We start from the raw sequence: 20,969 nt of genomic DNA, 5'->3' as shown, positions 1-20,969 counted from the left end.
TTGTAATCTTTAAAAATCTTTTTTTAAAAAATTGCCTCTTAAAGCTTCATGATGTCACTTTTCAGAACTTTTCAGGAAATTTTAGCTGTGCAAAATTTAGCCAAGTTCTTTGCTTAGGTGATGCTCTCAAAATTTTGGCCCTTTTATTCTACTTAAGTTCTTCACCCAGAGACTTTAGGAAAAATAAAATTTTTAACCAGGCAGACTTGGTTTGTGACATTAACTGTGGGCAAAGGGATGAGGTAAAACTCTTTTTCATTTTAGTTATCCTTTTATGCCCAGAATTTCACATAGGCTAGGCAAAAGCCATGATATCACTGTTTGAAATGAGAAATGTTGACATTTATCATTAAATTGATACAGGGATATGCACTCAATGATGAGTGATTAATGGGCTTTTTCTGCTCTTCTTAGTATGATGAAAACAACCCCTAACAAGTAGGGAATGGGATTTCTGTAGGTCATGGAAGGCTGATGATTTGTATTGGCCATTCACTCAATATTTTACCCCTCATGTATCTTTTTTTTTTTTTAGGGCTGCATCCACAACATATGGAGGTACCCAGGCTAGGGGTTGAATTGGAGCTATAGCTGCTGGCCTACACCACAGTCACAGCAATGCCAGATCCGAGCCGCGTCTCTGACCTACACCACAGCTCATGGCAACGCCAGATCCTTAACCCACTGAGCGAGGCCAGGGATTGAACCTGCAACCTCATAGTTCCCAGTCATAGTCGTTTCCGCTGCACCACAATGGGAACTCCCTCAAGTATCTTTTGAGCATCCCCTATATACAGATACTGTTTTAGACAATGGGTTTACAACCCTGAAAGAAATTCATGTGGCTTACATTTTAGTAAGTAGATTATGATTTTAAAACCCTGAACATGTTATTATCTGGAAGTGAGAATCACTGTAAAGTAAACAAAAGCAAGGTACAGAATTGGACAGTGACTAGAGTGGAGGGATATTTTACATGGAGTTAGAAAAGCCTCTCTGAGGAAGTGACATCTGAAGAGACCCACGGAAGGAAAGGATTATGGCTGAAAAAGAGTATTGCAATGAGTGAGAACAGGGAGGACAAAAGCTTTTGGGAGGAATAAGATAGGTGTGTTTGAGGATGCAGGACCTGGAAGCTAGGGTGTCTGGTACAGAATGAGTGAGATGGAAAGTAACAAGACATGAAGTCAGAGAAGGGTAGGGAACAGCCCTGTGGGCTTTGCTGACTAAGGTCAAGTATGTGGATTTGGGGTCTGAGATGATGGAAAGCCATCGGAAGAACTGGGTATGGGTGTGATACCTGTTTGTATCTTTCAAAGGTCTCTATGGATGTTGGGTCGAGACCAGACCAAAGTGTGTAGAGGCAGGGAGAGGGGACACTCCTTAAGGTGTAGACACTCAGGGGTAGGCTAAGAGGGCTGATAGTAGCTTGAACTCAGGCTGGAAATAGGGAGGAGACATGACATTCACAATACTCTATATTGAAATAGAGCTGGGAGAGCTTTATGACAGATTGGATGTGTAATATAATGAAAGAGACCATCGATGGCTTCACAGGTTGGGCACTGACAACCCCAGGAGGAACTCTTTGCATGGCCTGCAGTGAATGGCAGCCCAGAGTGGGTACAGTGTGGAGGCCCTGATCAAGGATTAAGGAGGATGCTTGGATTTTGATCTAAGCAACTGTGTGTTTGGTGGTGCTTTTTCCTGAGATGGGGAAGACTGGGAGGAACAGGTTAAGGGGGCAGGGAGTCAAGTTCTTTTTGGGGCATGGTAAAGTTGAGATGTTGAACTTGGAAGAGGAGATGGCACATGCAGTGTTACATGGACCTCAGGGGAAAGGGCAAGGCTGGATATAAAAATTCGAAAGAATACATGGCTGTGGGACTGAATTAGAAATGTGTGTGAATGAGTGTTGAGAAAAAAAAAAGAGAAGTGGTTTTTGGACTGTGTCCTTGGAACACTACAAGATTTAAAGTAAGGAAGAAGAGAGGCGTACAATGCATCCTAAATTATTTATGTGAGAAAGTGGCACACAAATAAACATATTTTTAAATTGCTTATTTTCTTCCTTCCTAGGAAGAGCCATTTGTGAAAATTGAGCTCGTGTCTTCATGATGTTTCCTTTTGTGCCCTAATGGTGTTACAGTAATGGGAGAGTTTTTTTGTCTCTGCTGGTAATTTTATTACTACGACACATGCAGAGGCTGCCCGGCCTAGATTCACATGGGCCACTTTTTTTTTAAACCTTTAACACTCAGACTATTGTGAAGGCTCTGAGCTGGAGCCTTCCCCCAGTGGCACCGGTGAGCTGCAGCCTAACAAGAGGCTATGCTCCAGTGTGTGCCCTGACCCAGGGCAGCAGCCACCCTTGGAAGAAGCTGATTCTTTCTGCCTCCCTGTTGACCTCTCTCCTATCCTGACCTTCGTATTTTGTGTGGGAACTCTATGGGCTGGAAGACTCCTCGAAGAAACTGGAGACCCTTCCTTTTCCCAAAGCCAGGACAGTGAACACCACCCCACAGTATAACATTTTTCAGTCACCTCAGCAAGTATTTGTCTCAAATAATCTGTTTAGTCCCTGGGGCTCTAGCTATGTCTTCCACTGGGCTCTAAAGAAGTGCTGAGGCATTTAACACCATCATTTATGGGCTCTGCTGGGTGAGCCAAATGCAGTGTTAATTAGCATTACTTTTTTGCTTTTGCATCTACAGTGGCATTTTGGGTCCATGCCCTGACTCTCAGTCCCACTTCTGCCCCCCTCATCTCCCTTCTGTATAATCCCGAGACCTAAAAAGTACAGATATGTTTCTCTCAGCAATGGTGCTATAAATGTTTACTATTTAATGTCAACCTGATTGGAAAGCTATTTAGATATATCATTTTTCTTTTTGCTACAAATTTCAGTGCTTCTCACTGGCAGGTGTATAGTTAATAAAAGACAAGAATTAAGCACGTAAACTATTTACCTAGAAGCAGAATCTACGTAAATCAGATTGTCCACATTTCCTACCTATTGTTTAACAACTTTTTTTATTTTTAAACCAGGCTGCGTTGTTATTCTTTGTCTGTTGTTGCTCTGGCTACAGAGATACAGGGTGTTTGCTGTTTTGGCTCTTTCAAGATATTAATTCTTTTCTTCCTGGGGTTTTCCCTCACTAAGTTCTTATAAAAGACATCCTGCTAACCTCTGTAATTACTTTCATTTAATTTTTTTTCTGGAAACTGTATTTAAATATCTCCAAGTTTCACCTGGAGTCATAGATATTTCACAATTATTTTCTTTTCCTTCTAAGCACATATTTCATCATGGCATGATGTTAAAATCATTTACAATTTAAATATGTTGCGAACTCCTATTTTACATATCAGAAGAAAAGCATTTTTGGGGGGGTATTTGTGAAAAAGATGCTTTTGTACTTTATATTGTTAATTATCTCTTTGATCTTGATTTTTAAATCTGATGAGAGAGTTAGACATATTACTTCCCCTGGCATTTCCTATCCCCGTTAATGGCATGACCACTTAGCTGGTACCCAGCCAGAAAGCTGGGAACCATCCTGGAGTCCTCTTTCAGTCTCCCTGGCCTACATTCAAATAAATATTAAGGCTTGTAAGGGTCTTCCCTTTAATCCATTAATATTTTTTTATTCTTTCTGCTATTGTCTTGTATGGGTGATGGGTAATCATTTTTCACTTGAACTTCCTTGTTAATCTTCTAATGGGACTTTATCCCAGCTTGTCTTGTCCCACTCAGATCATTCTCCACTTTTTTATCAGAACAAGCTATGGAACCAAACCAGATCTTGTCACACAGCTCATACCTCAACAGAGAATAAATTTCAGATCCTTCATATGGTACAGAAAGTTCTCCATGATCTGGCCTCCTGCCTTTCATGTCCACCTCCATTCTTGCTACTCTGTCCCTCTCATAACAGGCTCCCATCGTTCTGAAATACTTCTGTTCCCCTGACCATGACAACTGTTTAAAATTTCAGGTTCTTTGAATTGAAGCTTCTCATCACCACAACTGTGACTTCACAGACCTCAATCTTAGCTGTTCTTCGGCATCATAAATGAGAAGTGAATAATTATTACCTCTGGCTTCCTTAGCTAGGAACACCTGGATACTTATAGATCGGCCTATACTTAATGAAATTGAGAATAATATTTCTTTTGATGATAATTTTTTATTTTCACCACTTGATGTGTGGCATTACCTAATGATTTTGATGGAAACAGCACATACTTTGGATGCCTCAGTAAAAAGGTCTTATTTCTAGTTTTGGTCTGCTAATCATTCCTAGCGATTTTTTTTTTTTCCTGGCTGTGCCTCTGGCATGCAGAAGTTCCTGAGGCAGGGATCAAACCTGACCCACAGCAGTAACCTGAGCCATTGCAGTGATACCACCAAGTCCTTAACCCCTAGTCTACCAGGGAACCTGTACTGATAACCTTAACAGTTGCTATGTTAACATATTTGAACTTCATGGTAGCTTTAGAAATACATGGAATTCAAGATTTTCAGGATAAATTTAATTTGCTCAAATAATAACTGGCTAATAAGAGAAAAAAATATAGTGGGAATTTGAGTTTAAATTTTGGTAGACTTGGAGTTCCCGTCATGGCGCAGTGGTTAACGAATCTGACTAGGAACCATGAGTTTGAGGGTTTGATCCCTGGCCTCGCTCAGTGGTTAAGGATCCAGCATTTCTGTGAGCTGTGGTATAGGTTGCAGATGCGGCTCAGATCCCACATTGCTGTGGCTCTGGCATAGGCCGATGGCTACAGCTCTGATTAGACCCCTAGCCTGGGAACCTCCATATGCCATGGCTGCAGTCCTAGAAAAGACCAAAAAATAAATATATAAATAAATTTTGGTAGACTTGCTGAAATACAGACCATCACAGAAATGTCAGTTTCACTTTTGTCAGGCCATTTTAGCACACTAAAGATATGCTTTAGTTACTCAACAAATAGTTGACTACCTATTAATTACCAAGTACATAGGCACACAAGTGAAGCATTTACACAACTTTTTCTGAGATGATAGAAGAAAAGCCACAGTCTCACACATAGATTTTGATTATCCATTAATATAATATTTATTGAGCAACTACTATGTATAGATAGGCTGCTAGTTATTGTGATCACAGAGATGATAAAAGTCAAGTGCAGACTTCGAGGATCTATATGATCTCAAGGAGCTCCTTGATCTACCTCAAAGAGATACATGAAATATTACTATAAATATGGGCTATGAACAAGAGTCTTATAAGCTCACTGTACAGTGAGTGGTCAATGTAATGACACCCATCTCTCAAACCATGAAAGTCGAGTACATGTGATCATGATTTGTTCATCAGCAGACCCAGGATTGAAGCAAGCTTTTAAAATACCCATTCCAGGAGTTCCCGTTGTGGCTCAGTGGTTAACGAACCAACCATGAGGTTGCAGGTTTGATCCCTGGCCTCACTTAGTTGGTTAAGGATCTGGCGTTGCTGTGAGCTGTGTTGTAGGTTTGCAGACGCAGCTCGGATCCCACATTGCTGTGTCTCTGGCATAGGCCGGGGTGGCTACAGCTCCGATTAGACTCCTAGCCTGGGAACCTCCATATGCTGTGGGTGTGGCCCTAGAAAAGACAAAAAATAAAATAAAATAAAATATCCATTCCAAACAAGAGAAAGAATAGGAATGAATAAGGAAGTAGAATCAAGAGGGTGACATTCTGGATGATACTAGTGTGGGACAAGAAAAACACTGGATCCAGAAAACTATCACTGGAACCCCAGACCCAAAAAGAAGAAAGTTAGAATAGGAAATAGACTATCCTCTTGATAATGATATTTAGCTGGAACCTTATTGTATTTCATTTATACCATGACTCCTGTAGTATCCCAAGGTGAGTTGTTAGCAATTCTCCACCAATTCTTTAGGCAACTTCATGAAAGCTCAAGTCTCAAAATCCTTGGGTTTTGTAGATGCAGGCTTTATGTAATTGTTGCAGCCATAGATCTGGGCCTGGAGTAGAGAGTTTCAAATGGGCCCAGAGCTGATGCTCAGCTGGTGTGCACCAGTCCTGCTTTATCAGTTATTAATATTAACATGTGTCTCTTCTGATCGCCCCCCTCCCTGACCCCTGATCCTTCCCAGGACCTGGAGGATCTTTTGCAGCTCAGGAACTAAGTGATGAGTACATAGAACAGAAGGATAACTTCAGGGCCCCAGACCAAAAAGGAAAAATCACCTCAGAGTGTAAATTATTGACTGTAGCACCAGGCCAATAGTTGGTGTCTTAATAAATATTAACATAGTTAGGAGCTCATATGAGCTAGTCTTAATAATTTCTTAATCGACACAACCTAGAAGAGTCCTAACACATAGTAGGGCTTAGTAATTGAGAGCTGTTATGATTTAGACAACGCCCTCAGAGAGTCTTTTCCCTCCCAAGGAGACAAACATGTAAATAGAGCACAACCTTTAGCTACCTGTGAAGGAGAGACTGTCCCTGTTGTGGTCCAGCGTTCTCTACATGCTGCAGAATGCTCTTCTCTCCACTAGAATGTTGTTTCATGTGTCAGGGCCCTCATTTCTATTTGCTGGCAATTTTATTCTTTCCTGGTGACTGCTTAAAGTTAAGAGCAGCATCTTTACCTGTTGGATGGCTGAGGAAGTTTCATTTTCTTCCATCATGTCCACGAATCACTGTCTGCTTATTTCATTCCCTGTGGGATTGGTGTCTTGGCTAGCTTGGCGCTGTAGCGTGCCGTCTCTCTACACTCTGAGACCGCTTTGTTCTTTGGAGTACTGCCCTGTGCCTGTCCATCCTGAACAATGTTTCTGCCAGTGTTGTTACAGCCAGAGGAATTCTGTTCCTTTTGTTAGAAAGGGTAATTTTCTGTTTGGGGGTGGAAATAAGCCATGTCTTTACCCTTAGACCCCTTGAGGGCTGAAGCTCAGAGTTTCCTTTAAAATCATCACATGCTCCAAATCATGCAGGGGACTCGTCTTCATTTGCAAAATCTGCTGCAGGAACTGTCACCTGAAGTCTTGCTTTGTAGTTTCCCAACATACTTATTTCACTAAATCAGGACTTCTCAACTTGAGCTCTGTTGACATTTGGGGCTGGATGATTCTTTGTTGGGGGAAGGGCAGTCCTGTGCATTGTCAGACATTCAACAGCATCCTTGACCTCTGCCAACCAGATGCCCAGAGAAACCACCCAGTTTTGACAGCTAAAAATGTCTGCACGCATGTTTGCCAAATGTCCCCCACTGGAGGGCCAAATCCCCTCAGGTTGAGAACTGCTCTAAATAACAAACGTGTGAAAAAGATTGACAAATGTGTTGTTATAACGTGTGTTGACAAGCAAAGCAAAAATTATTATATCATTATTCATGATAATGACAGCAAATAGAAAGCACTTAATGTGGGCCAGGCACTGCTCTAAAAACTCTTTTCAAGTAACCAAAGCCATATACTGAGATACCACTGTGCTGGTAGTATCCACATTTTACAGGTGAGGAAACCTTTGGCACAGAGAGGTCATGGCTGCTGATCAAGATCAAATCAAGAATCTAAACCTAGGCATCATGACCCTACAGTCAATGATTTGAACATTGTTTCCCTTTCAACAAAATTTGTTGGAATAGATACCTATCTGGCACAGTATTAGTATATTATCTCTGGTAGATGCTTCAGGAATATTTGTTAAGTGAATAAATGAATGAATATCTGTAAATCCAGGAAATTAATATTTTAAAAATCAGTGTTGAATACATTCTTTAGTTAATTTAAATTAAAAATGTACTTTTCTGTGAGTACGGTCAACTGTTATCTGAAACAGTCAACTGTTATCTAAAACAGCAAAGCAGAGAAGATCTCTTAGCATTTCTAAGCTCATTCACAGGAATCTTTTGGAAGAGGTTTGTCAAGGTGACCTTTAAAATCTTTTCTGAGCTTTTATTTGTGTGCTGCTGCAGTATGTCAGAATGAAGACTGATCAAACTGAACAAAACATTATTTTCCTGATGAGATTAAGTAAAGCATCTTATCTTGCCATATAATAATGGAAGAGAATTCATCTTCCCTCCTAAACAAGGTATGCATTCTCATGAGCTATGATAGGCTATTTGATAGTTTGACCTAGCTTCAGGACTCATAAAAAATTAAACATCTTTAACTAACAGGAAACCACTTTAGTCGATCAATCTTCAGGATTTCAAAGTTGGCTTCCTATAATAGATAAGAGGGCTGAGCTCTAATGTTTTTTACAAATGCATTACATCTGATTTATATCTAAGTGGGAAAACTGTATTTTACATGATAAAGTACATTTTACATAATGTACATGTATGTATGACTGGGTCACCTTGCTGTACAGTAGAAAATTGACAGAACAGTGTAAATCAGCTATAATGGAAAAAATAAAAATCATTATTGAAAAAATAAATAATTAAAAAAAAACAATATTCTTTTATTCTTGTTAAATATTTTTTAAATATACTTCTAAGGCAAAAGAATGGAAACTTCTAGAGTGTCAACTAAAATAATTTTTAAAACAGTAATAAAATATAACCATAAAAATAATGAGAAGATAATTGAATCATAATAGCTCATCTGGCTAGTTCTTTTAAAACTCTTATTATGAATTGTAATAATTTTACTTGGAGATTTAATTTAATATAAATATTTTATTTTACTTTAGATAATCTTTTAAAGATTTGAATTGCTTCATTTTTTCCCCTTAATTTTAATGGAGAAGTCAGTTATCTTAAGGACAATACTAGAAAATATCCCAAATCTCAGTTTTCATCGAAGACTTCCAGATACCATGCCATAAAACAGGGATATTAGTACCAATATGTATTATCTTCTTCAGTGATTAGAAGGGATGCTTTTGTTTCCTGATCTAGAGTGTTTGCTTATAGTATTAGAATTCATGATTTATTTCATTTTATTTTTAAATTATATAATTATTCTAATATATAATTTTTTGTTTTTAATTTTTAAAATCAAAGTATAATTGATTAACAATATTAGTGTCAGGTGTACAACTTAGTGACTCAAATTTTTTTAAAAATTACACTCCATTTAAAGTTATAAATTATTATATTCCCTATGCTGTACAATATATTCTTATAGCTTATTTATTTTTTAACCTAGTACCTTGTACCTCCTAACTCCCTACCCCTGTCTTGCCTCTGTCCCCTTCCTTCTCTCCACTGTTAACCACTAGTTCGTTCTTTAGATCTATAAGTCTGTTTCTATTTTGTTTTATTCATTCCTTTGTTTTGTATTTTAGATTTTACACATAAATAAGAGCATACAGTATTTTTCTTTAGCTTATTTCACTAAGCATAATACCCTCCATGTCCATCTATGTTGTTGTAAATGGCAAAATTTTATTCTTTTTATGGCTGAATAGTATTCCATTGTGTTTGTGTGCGTGTGTATGTATCTTTATCTGTTCATCTATCAGTCAGCACTTAGGTTGCTTCCATATTTTTGCTGTTGTAAATAATGTTGCTGTGAACATTGGGGTGCCTTTATATTTTCAAATTAGTGTTTTTGTTTAGCCATATACTCAGGAGTAGAATTGCTGGATCATATGGTAGTTCTGTTTTTAGTTTTTTGAAGAAACCCCATACTGTTATACATATTGGTTGCATCAATTTACATTCCTACCAACAGTGGGAATGTAAATTCCCTTTTCTCCACATCCTTGCCAACAATTATTATTTGAGGTCTCTTTGATGATATCTGTTCTGACAGATGTGAGGAGGATGACTTCATTGTGGTTTTGATTTGCATTTCTCTGATGATTAGTGATGTTGAACATCTTTTCATGTGCCTGTTGGTGATCTGTTTGTCTTCCTTGGAAAAATGTCTATTCAGTCTTCTGTCCATTTTTTTAATCGTTTTTTAATTGAATTTTATGAGCTGTTTATATATTTTGAATATTAACCCCTTATCAGTCATATCATTTGCAAATATTTTTCCCCATTAAAGTGTCTTTTCATTTTGTCAGTGGTTTCCTTAGTTGTGCAAATTTTTTAAGTTTAATTAGGTCCCATCTGTTTATGTCTGCTTTTGTTTTCTTTGCCTTAGGAGACAGATTAAAGAAAATTGTTGTGATCTATGTCAGAGTGTTCTGCCTGTTTTTGATTTTTATGGTTTCCAATCTCACATTTAGGATTTTAATCCATTTTGAGTTTATTTTTGTATATGGTTTGAGGGGCTGTTCTAACTTCATTGTTTCACATGTTGCTGTTCCATTTTCACAGCACCACTTACTGAAGATTCTCCTCTTCTCCCATTGTATATTGTTAACTCCTTTGTCGTATATTAATTGACCAGTAAGTGCATGAATTTATTTTTAGGTTTTCTATTCTGTTCCATTGATCAATATGTCTGTTTTGTATCAGTACTATATTGTTTTGAACACAGTAGCTTTGTGGTATAGTCTAAAATCAGGGAGTGTGATATCTCCAGCTTTATTCTTTTTGTCAAAATTGGGCTTTGACTATTCAGGGTCTTTTGTGATTCCATATAATTTATAAGGTCACTGTTCTGCTTCTGTGGGTATTTTAATAGAGATTTCATTAAGACTATAAATTGCTTTGGGTAGCATAGACATTTTAAAAATATTATTTTTTCCAACCCATGAACATGGAATATCTTTCCATTTATTTACAAAGTTTCCTTCATCAGAGTTTTATAGTTTTCAGAGTATAGGTCTTTCACCTCCTTGGTTAAGTTTACACCTAGGTATTTTATTCTTTCTGATACAGTTTTATTTTTTTTTTATTTTTTATTATTTATTTATTTATTTATTTATTGTCTTTTTGCTATTTCTTGGGCCTCTCCCGTGGCACATGGAGGTTCCCAGGCTAGGGGTCCATTCGGAGCTGTAGCCGCCGGCCTACGCCACAACCACAGCAACACGGGATCCGAGCCCGCGTCTGCCACCTACACCACGGCTCACGGCAACACTGGATCGTTAGCCCACTAAGCAAGGGCAGGGACCGAACCTGCAATCTCATGGTTCCTAGTTGGATTCGTTAACCACTGCGCCACAATGGGAACTCCTCTGATACAGTTTTAAATGGGATTGTTTTCTTGCTTTCTCTTTCCAGTAGTTCATTATTAGTGTATAGGAAGGCAACAGATTTCTGTGTATTCATCTTATATCCTGCAACTTTACTGAATTCACTGATGATCTTTAATAGTTTTTTGGTGGTATGTTTAGGATTTTCTCTATATGGTATCATGTCATCTGCAAACAGTGACACTTTTACTTCTTCCTTTCCAATTTGTATTCCTTTTCTCTTTATTATCTGATTGCTATGACTAGGACATCCAACACCATGTTGAATAAAATTGGCAAGAGAGGACATCCCTGTCCTATTTCTCAGCTTAGAGGAAATGCGTTTAGCTTTTCACCATTGAGTATGATGTTAGCTGTGGGCTTATCATATATGGCCTATGTTATGTTGAGGTGTGCTTTTGTTTCCTGATCTAGGGTATTTGCTTATAGTATTAGAGTTTGTGATTTATATAATGAGCGCTTACCACATGGTAAGTGAGCTGTAATTTACCTCCCACATGATCTTGATGCAGAGTATTACTTTGCTATTAACATTTAGGGTGGATCGTCATGATAACCTAAAATAATTTGCAGATTACTCTATGTAACTAATAAAGTAGCTGGTGATTGATTACACAGATTTCTATTGGAATAGTAGAGTCATTCACTTATGCTCTTTTTTATTAAATGAATTTGGATTTTTGGAAAACTGAAAAAAAACATCCTTCAAAAAATCTTAAGGTTGTTGGGAATTGTTCTCCCAATTGATGGCTAGAATCTGGCTTTCCCCATCTCAGGCTCTGAAGTTGCTGTGAACAACTCCAACCACTGAGTTGCTGAAGCCTTCTATTTCATGAAGCTGTCTTCGGAAAATAGCATGATGATTAACAATTGTAGAGCTAGCAAAGAGCTAAGCCTTCATTAGTGTATAAATATTATTCAGATATATATTATTTGAAGGTCAAAAATGATGACTGGTCCAGAACACATTTTTCTATGACATGGATTAAAACAAGATAGTCACTTGCATGAGTAGTCAGTCAGTAATCTTGATTCTAAAAGAGTAACCTTTCCTTTAAAATGATGATATCATCAAGTAGTTTATTCTTCGATAAAATCTAGCCCATGAATTTCCCTCTCTAATGAGATTAATAATACTATAAAATCTATATTTAATATGTTTAAAAAGAACTTTTTAAAAGATACTGAAAGCCTTAGATATTGCACATTGTATGTACTTTCTAAAAGTGGGAAAATAAATGACTGCTCTGATTTTCAGCAGGTCTCTAAATGGTTAGAGATGTTACCTTAGATTTCATGGTTATAATAATAAGCTTTGTTATGGTAGAGAGGCAATAGAACTTAATCTCACTACACATTAGGAATATTGAAAGAAATGTTTATGTTTTACTTGGTTGGATCTGAGAGAAACAAATTTAGAAGATAGAACTCATGCGTAGGAGTTCCTGTCGTAGCGCAGTGGAAATGAATCCAACTAGGAAACATGAGGTTGCGGGTTTGATCCCTGGCCTTGCTCAGTGGGTTAAGGATCCAGCATTGCTGTGAGCTGTGGTGTAGGTCGCAGATACGGCTCAGATCTGGTGTTGCTGTGGCTCTGGTGTAGGCCAGCAGCTACAGCTCTGATTAGACCCCTAGCCTGGGAACCTCTGTATGCTGTGGATGCAGTCCTAAAAGGACAAAAAAAAAAAAAAAAAAGAAGATAGAACTCATTTGTAAAAATCTGCATTAGTTTTCAATAACTATCTCAGAAACAGAACTATGCAGATTGGAATGTGAGGTGAATTTTTTAAGCTTCAACTGTATTATAAATTACTGGATATAACTCTTTGATGATAGGAATAAATTAGACACTGACTTGTGAAATGATTACTAAAAGAGAAAAGTTTAAATCACTGTTGCCTTGATGAAGTGATCATTATGGTCCAAGTGCAAATATATAATTTTCTCTATCATATGTGAGGAATATGTATGACTTATTTAATAGGTAACTGGTACTGATTTTATAGATTCAGCAAGACGTTTTATGAAATGCCAACTGCTGGTCATCATTGGTCCCTTTTTTTTACATCACTGAAGGCTGTGGTACATTTTCTTTTTTGTTCAGCCTCCAAAAGAGAAAAGTAAAAATTAGACCAATGCTGTTCACAATAGAGTACATACTTCTAAGATAGTAGATTAATGAGAACTTAAAAATTATATTTTCATTTTCAGTATCCTAAAACTTAAATGTTTCAACACTGAAGTTTTTAGACCTTATTTGTGAATTTTCTGTATTTAAAAAATTGTTTCTTATTTCTGAGGACATAGCATTCTTAGATACAGGTCCTAGTAAGAGTTGGAAGGGAAAGGAAATTATGTTCAAATGGGTTCATTTTGCTGCTGATCATTTTAGTAAAATTACACAATTTGGTGACAGAAAAAACTAAAATTTAGGGGAAATTTTTTTTAAATTTTCTTTTTATGTCCATTACGTGATATCTCTAGTTCTAATCAGCACAGAAATTTGAGAATTAACTGATTAATAGAATTTTTGATAATTATGTATATGTCCCATGTAAAATAGTTATTTTAATGCAATGGTGATCTTAGTTCATTATATATTCTTCAGTGTGCAGAAACTTTGCTGAGAATTTGATGCAGTGTCAGTTTTTCTGAGCATTATTGACAACATCTGCCCAACTTGTGTTTCTTAACAAAAGGTCAGAGTGCTCCCAATTGCATTTAAATAATTTCTAAATTCTGAAGTTACAGTTAAATATTGGGAAGAATTATGTTAATTACCTATTTCTCACAAGTAAAACCAACAAAATTAAGTTGTCTAAGTAGCTTCAATTTTTTTTTCTGGAATTTTTGCATTATCATCTGTCTCTATTAATAGCTTGAGAATTAGTTATACCATTGCCCAAAACTTTTTTAAAAAATCAGTATTAGTTCTCAAAGACAGGACATTCAGTGAGTTTTTATTTTAATTTTTCCCCTAGTTAGGTGCATGTTACAGCTTGCCATTGTGGTCATTGTGGTTCATTTCATTAAGCTTCTTGTTCTATCTGCTTTCTTGAGACTTGGGAACAGTATTTTTCTGAGTGATTGTACTATATTGTTCCAAATATAAGGCCACCCAGAATAGAAGGCAACCTCCAACTAGAAACAGCTCAAATATGGAGAAAGGCTGGGGGCCCAGAGCCCGGCGGGTCTTGCAGTGGTGGCAAGGGTGCCGAGGAATAGGACGATGCCTGCCCACTCTCCCGGTGAGTGAAGATGAGTCAGCTGTTGCTTTACTCGTGTGTAATCAGATGGCTTCTTTTGCTAGAGGAAAAGTTATACTGGAGGGGGGGAAGAAGAAGTCTGTACACATAAAAGAAATTCACGGTGTGTCCAGATTAGGGGAGGGAAGTTGGGAGCAGACTCTTTCACCTGTTAAACAGTTGCCCTGAGTGTTTTTTATTACCTGAGGGGTGAAAGTTGAGTAATTTCAAATATTAGAGAAAAATGAAGTTACCTGCATCTTTTATGAAAAGGAGTTTAAAGGGTCAGTGACCATGAAAATGAATGGTTAGATACCATCAAATGTCTCATGATTAGCCCAGAAAAGTATTCCTTGCTCTTTCAAATTGACTACTGACCCAAGAGGTGGTACATGTACTATGTGATCACATGTAGCTTGAAAACCAGCAACCTGAAGCTGGGAGTCACATTTCCAGTTTTATTAACATTTTTGTCTTTTTAAATTCCCTGTCTACTGAGCCAACCAAGGCAGTTTAAATAAACAGGATCAATCTTATTGAAATAAACTTCAAAGGACTATTTAAAATTATGCCATGCTAGTACTTAGTAACATGTTTTAAAAAATACTTCAGTGGAAATGTATTAGTCACCTGAGAGAGAGGGTATTGATTGAGCCCAGAAAAAACTCCAGAGATTTGTCTGATTCTACTAATAAGCACATACAAATCTAACCTTTTATCTTATAAAAGATAAAATATGTGATAAAAAGAGGTGCTTGTTTCTGTTATAATCTGAAAACTATTTAGCACCTGTTCACCTTTACCAGGCATTCAGTAATCTTCGTGGTATCACAAAAAGCACATACAATGTGAGCTTTAACCTTTCCAGTGATTACTAGTCCATGACTTGCAAAGCAAATTTGAAGTAGAACTTTAATCCCTGAATGGTAAGTTTTTCCCCACTATGTAGTTTCCATTATAGCCCTTATGGTGATGATGATGAAACTTCTTTAAGAGTGTGTGTTTCTGAATAGACAAGACTCTCCTTAAGTCAAACAATGCTAAATTGCCCAAAGTATTTGGTTTAAGGAGGCTACTTATCATTGATTTCAGAAGTTCTCTTAAACCAGAATAACCTGAAAGAGAGAAGCCCCATGCCCAAAGAAAAGCAAGCTAGACTGGACATAACCTATCATTTTTCCAGGTCTGGGAAGGGAACTTTTGAAAGCAAGGGTCTGGGTGGAAAAGGCTTTGAAAGGAAGAATTGGGAGGGAGTGTAACCCAGAGGGGGAGGGACTGTTGCCTACCAATTTACATTACCTGTCAGAGGAAACGACAGCACTGCAGTGCTGGTCCTAAATGAGAAAGTTGACCTGAACTCTGTATGACCTCAGAATCCTTTTCAAAAGAGTTCATTTGGATGGTACCAGCAGGGAAAGAGAATAGTAGAGGACCAGAGCTTTTCAGGGAAGAAGAGCTTTCTTTATGATGACTTTGTTTTGAAAATATTTGATCTCTACCAAGGAAGAGGATGTCCAAATTTACTGATGGGATTGGGGTAGGGGAGGGTGTACCCACTATTAACCATCTTTACTTCAGAATACTTCCCTTTACCTTCCATTATTTGTGTTGGGTGCTATTATGTCTGATTTGATCTGAATTACAAGTACAGCAAAATGAATCTTTTATTTTTTTTTTCCCAGAGGGGTTTAGGGCTCTTATAATTGTGTATCCTGTGTCATCGCCTGCTACTAATTTGTCATTAATTGTGAAGGAGGACAGAAACTGGAGATGTCCTCTAAATTTTATATTCTATGGTTTCCTCTCCCTGTTGGCTAGTGAGGGTGGGGCCAGGACCTGACCTGACTGTGGAAGGAAAAGAACATGGCCTCAGTTGCTTGTGAGGTGGCAAGGATAGCCTTCAAGGGCAGAGAAGAATGACAGTGACAAGGGAAGGGAGAAGATGTTCCAAATTGCATAAATGATAATCTTTGTAAAAATCAGTGGGAGAGCCCATTTCTCTACAAATAACAAGATTCATATAAAACTCAAAACTATTGCTGTGCTCAGCTTCTTTCTCCCATCCCTAAATTGCACGGCATAGGCACACTTGTGTAGGTGCTAGAAAATTCATGTCCCAGTCCACCGTTGTTTCTCCTTTTATGAATCCACACATGATACACCTTCAGTGGCTCCTTTTCAGGGGATTATATTCATAGGATCAAGATAAATGGAACAGTTACTAATCTGTAAGTTATGAAAAAAACTATAGATTTATTGATGGACAGAAATTATTATCTTTGAGGCCCTAGAAGCAGGCTTGGAATACCCTCTCTAAACTGTTTCTGATAGGAGGTAGATCACTGCTATTCTTTTTTCTTTCCTGATCCAGTAGTTTCCCAAGGAACCTTTAGAAAAAGTGACAATTTTTATTTTTCCCAGTTCCTATATGGGTGACTATGGCTCTCATGGGTGAGATTAATAATACCCAGGTTCTGATTTCTCAGCAATTTAGTTGCAGTCACTAAACTGTAAATATGCAATTTGTGATCTATTTTGTTTTTCATTATTTTAAATAAGAGAATTCTTAAATATTGAATTTGGTTAAATCTCTTTGGAAAAAGTTCCACTACAGGTCTTTCCCACAAAGAAGGGTTTTATAAGGGACACCATTTCTCCAATGCAACAATGTGATGTGTCTGTATTTTCTGAAACATATGGGATGTGGCTTTGCTGAGTGATCATGTTTAACTCAGCTGTGGAGTAACTCACAAATTCCCTCCACTAGAGTATCTTTATGTTTCAAAAATCATTCTTGAAATGTTCTTAATGGGCATTCCTTAGAGGGCATAGCTCTCTTTGGTAAATCAGAAGTGACATCTGGATGTGCATAGCTATGGCTCTTGGTTAAGTTTTTTTGCTGGTCAAGCAGCAAGTGTATTCCAATTAACAGGTTGATAGCACCTTAGGACAGGCTAGAAAAATAATTAACAAAATGGCTAATTCTCGCTTGGCAGTGCAACTGAATATTGAATGACATCTCTGCAGTTATAAACGACTTTTGTTTTAATAACAAAGTTGTTGATTTTCTACTAAGGGTTCTTTTAGGTTGTCATCAGGGGCTGATGGGAGTAACAGTTCACCCAACTCTCCAGCTAGCTTCAGTGGACATACCACACCTTCTCAGCAGCCTGAACCCGTGGTACACTCTCTTAAGGTAACCAACTGCGTACAACCATTTATCCAGTACTTCAGTTGTGTTGTGGCTTGTTCGATATAGTCTGGTAATCCTCACGGTCTTGTTTTAATCATAGATACTTTATTTTTTGACCCCTTATGGTGTACCTTTTTTTTTAAATCTTAATTTTTGAAGTATGATTTTAATTTTTTTAAACTAACAATGGGTTCAAATACTTATGGTTGAATCTCTGGTTTATCATTTTGTTTTGAGTAATGTGATTCATATCTATCTGCATTGAAGTTGAAGTCTGATGTGCATGTTATATCCATATGTGTAAAATATTGTTATGGTATCTTCTGTGCAGTGTTTGTAGCATGGATGTCTTCAAATATAGGGAGTTAATAGTTGGCCAAAACAAGGAAGGATACCATATCTTTCTTTCTTTCTGCAATTTAGGTACACTGTACAACTTACTAAAAGCTTTGAAATAAACAAAAACCTACTCTGTTCACCACTAAACAGAGATCAGGTCTTCAAACTCTAGTTAATGCCTAATAGTTCTTTATATAGAGTATTAGAAAAAAATAGATACATGGTCTTACAAAGATATTTTATTTTTGGATTATACTTCAGATTCTTCAATGGCTTAAAAAAAGGATGAAATTTATCATTTGTTTTTCTTTACCAGTAGTGAGCTTCCCAATAAGTAAAATAAGCAATGTAAATATATACCTAAGAGAAAAAGCTGCAGGTAATAAGAATCATCTTGAAAACTGAGATGATTCCTTGAAGTTTTATCATTTCCAAAGTATGAAACACTGTCCTTCAAATTATCTAGAATTCCTAACATATAGCCTTAATCAGAGCTTTCTGAATCATAAAGAAGGTGGAGTACTTCAGTCCTGCTCTGCTCCATGGGTTTCATGGCTATTCTAAAATTGTTTTGGTTTTTTTTTTTTTTGGCCATGCCCCCAAAAAAACCCAGGCATGGCCAAAAAACAAACAGGATGATTTATCAGCATCCTAAAGATGCACTCTCTTGAAGGGGCCATACTCTCGTTGCATGCATAAAGCAAAGAAGTAGATGGGAACTTCAAAATATTTACTTGACTAGATGATAATTATATTTTAGCAGTAGATTCAGCTCCCTCATTATGTTTTTCTATAACTTAGATGAAATGAGTTTGCTGCTCCCAAGCACATACCGATTGCTGATGAAGGGAGGTAGCAGAACCATGCTGGTGGCTCTTTGGCCCCTTGGAAATGCCCTTGATATTTCCTATCTCAGTTGGGAAACCTCACTAAGTGAGCAACTGAGAGGAATTCATGGAAGGCACAGCAAAATGAGGGGCACTGCCCTACATCTGGTGGGTGCTGGTTTATTGACTAATCAATGTCTTGTTCTCTGCAAGAGCATTTGGATACTGTTTAGTATGAACAGCATGCTAAACACACTGTGACTTTAGCATAAATCAGGCACAAGCAATCTGAAAAGCATTTCAGAAATGGAAAAATGAAGGAGTGGCTTCAATCCCATAGTATCAGTGTCTGCACGTCCTCCAAAGGCATCACATTGCCCTACTTTCCAAACTGCTTGAAAGCTGTTTCAGCCCATTACCTTATTAAAGGGCAAATGCAGTTCAAATCCGATCAGCATAGTGGGTCACGTTGCAGTCTTTCCCAAATTTCTCAATGCAGCTGTGTTAGGCTGGCCTACAACGAAGGGGAGGGCAGGGAAGAACTCTTCAATTTTCTCTGAATTCATTCTTTAATTTTCATATAAAATTTTATCTCAAGAGGAGGATATTATTTTATAATCAGAACACATTAAGTGTCCTCACTTGGCGATGGGTAATGCTGAGCAATTGAAGCATCTTGATTGGGTGGCTGGAGGCTCTTGAATAGAGAATGCATTTGCTTTTGTAAGTTAACTATGTCTTGAAACAGAAATATGTGCAAATATAGCCTCTGGGAAACACAGCTTCAGAATATCTCAGTGTGAAAAAGAGAAATACAGCCTCTCGACATGTTTTTAAAAGCTATCAACCTAGAGGTGATTTATAGCATAATATTTTTGTTTTCAAATGAATAGAACAATGGCTCTGTTTCTCAGCTTCTGATATATATATATATTTTAATCTCAAGGATTTAATAAACTCTATGGTCATAGTTGTGGGGAAAATGTTATAAATCAGTGTGAGGAATTAGCACACTTGTAATAACACCACATTTTTCTTGCTTTAAAATTCATGATAACTTAATTGGAACATCACTGCACTTAGTAAAAATTAACTGATTTGACATCTCTGAAGTGCATTATAAATTGAATTTGTAGGCAAATGAGCTTGTTCCAGGAGTTAAGTTTTCTATGAATATTCACTGAGCATCATCAGTGATTTCCTTGGACTCTGAGTTGAGCACCAAGAGGAGGTTTTCAGTTACCACTGTCATATCCTACACAGAAGTAGTATCTTTCTCATTGAAACTTCTAGCTGTTATTACAATAAAGTCTGTGAATTAGATTATTATAGGTTTGAATTACTACAAATATAGCTGTAGTCTCAGTTTCCATGAGCTTGATATTAAGGTCCCACTTGAGGCTTAAGTTACTTCCTTTGGTTCACCTGTTCATTGGTGCAAATTCTCAGGTGACACCTTTGGCTATAACCATCAGAATTGACCATGACAACAATTGAACCAAGTTTAGCAGTATTACAGTTCAGTGTGGATTCCACAGGAGCTTTTGTTAAGAAAAGTGTCTTTTTTTTTTTTTTAATGCTACAGCTATACTTTATGAGCTGATGTAAAGAAAAATAAACACAGCACTCAAAACCAAAGTTTTGTCCTCTTTTGTACAATAGAAAGTATGGACTGAAAACTTTGAAAAGAATTTTATCAATCTGTGTGATAATTTAGAGAATTAGAATTACAGGCTGCTAAAATTGTTCACTTTCGTGAAAAATATTTAGGGTTGCTCAAATATTTTCACTACTGAGTGAAAATATTTCATTGCTTCTCTTTGCTTCTTTCAGAGCTGTCTTTATAGTTCTTTCCTAGGCACTGGGAACACATCCAGGGAAGAATGGTGAGGTCAGTAGTGTCCGTATAAACAGAGGTTCTTAGGTTACATATTCCTGGGTTCTGGCCAGATTCACCTGTTACTATCATCCTTTTTAGTCATTTTTTCCTGTAGGATGTGTCTACATATCATTCGGACTTGTTTATTTGGCTTGTAATTAATTGTATTGCTCATCTTTACAATAGAGCAAGAATTATTGACTGTTTTCAAATGCTTGACACAGTCAGGTTTATCTTAATTAGATGTATTTAATTAATTTGGTCATTATCTTAGACAATGACTAAACCATGCATTAGGTAATGACTTCAATTGACTATTAGTGATACAATAGATTGCTCTTAATGGCCATTTGAAAATCAAGCAGAGTTGATTCCA

At 37.2% G+C, this 20,969-nt stretch overlaps 1 protein-coding gene across 6 annotated transcripts in view; it reads left to right on the top strand.

The window, feature by feature from the left end:
• Window positions 1-20,969, top strand: part of CCDC85A (coiled-coil domain containing 85A) — a 207,924-nt gene that overhangs the window by 180,813 nt on the left and 6,142 nt on the right. For 2 of the 6 annotated variants that reach the window (XM_047782036.1, XM_047782035.1), the window contains exons 4-5: window positions 14,224-14,358; window positions 17,432-17,551. The exons of 2 other annotated variants lie outside the window; for them this stretch is intronic. In XM_047782036.1, the coding sequence (XP_047637992.1) occupies window positions 14,224-14,358; window positions 17,432-17,551 (255 nt within the window). The remainder of the gene's footprint in view (window positions 1-14,223; window positions 14,359-17,431; window positions 17,552-20,969) is intronic. 2 more of the 6 variants (XM_047782039.1, XM_047782037.1) reach the window with 1 other exon arrangement.

Source organism: Phacochoerus africanus, chromosome 5, assembly GCF_016906955.1.
Source record: "Phacochoerus africanus isolate WHEZ1 chromosome 5, ROS_Pafr_v1, whole genome shotgun sequence".
Taxonomy (NCBI): domain Eukaryota; kingdom Metazoa; phylum Chordata; class Mammalia; order Artiodactyla; family Suidae; genus Phacochoerus; species Phacochoerus africanus.
This window is presented reverse-complemented; position numbering and strand designations above follow the sequence as displayed.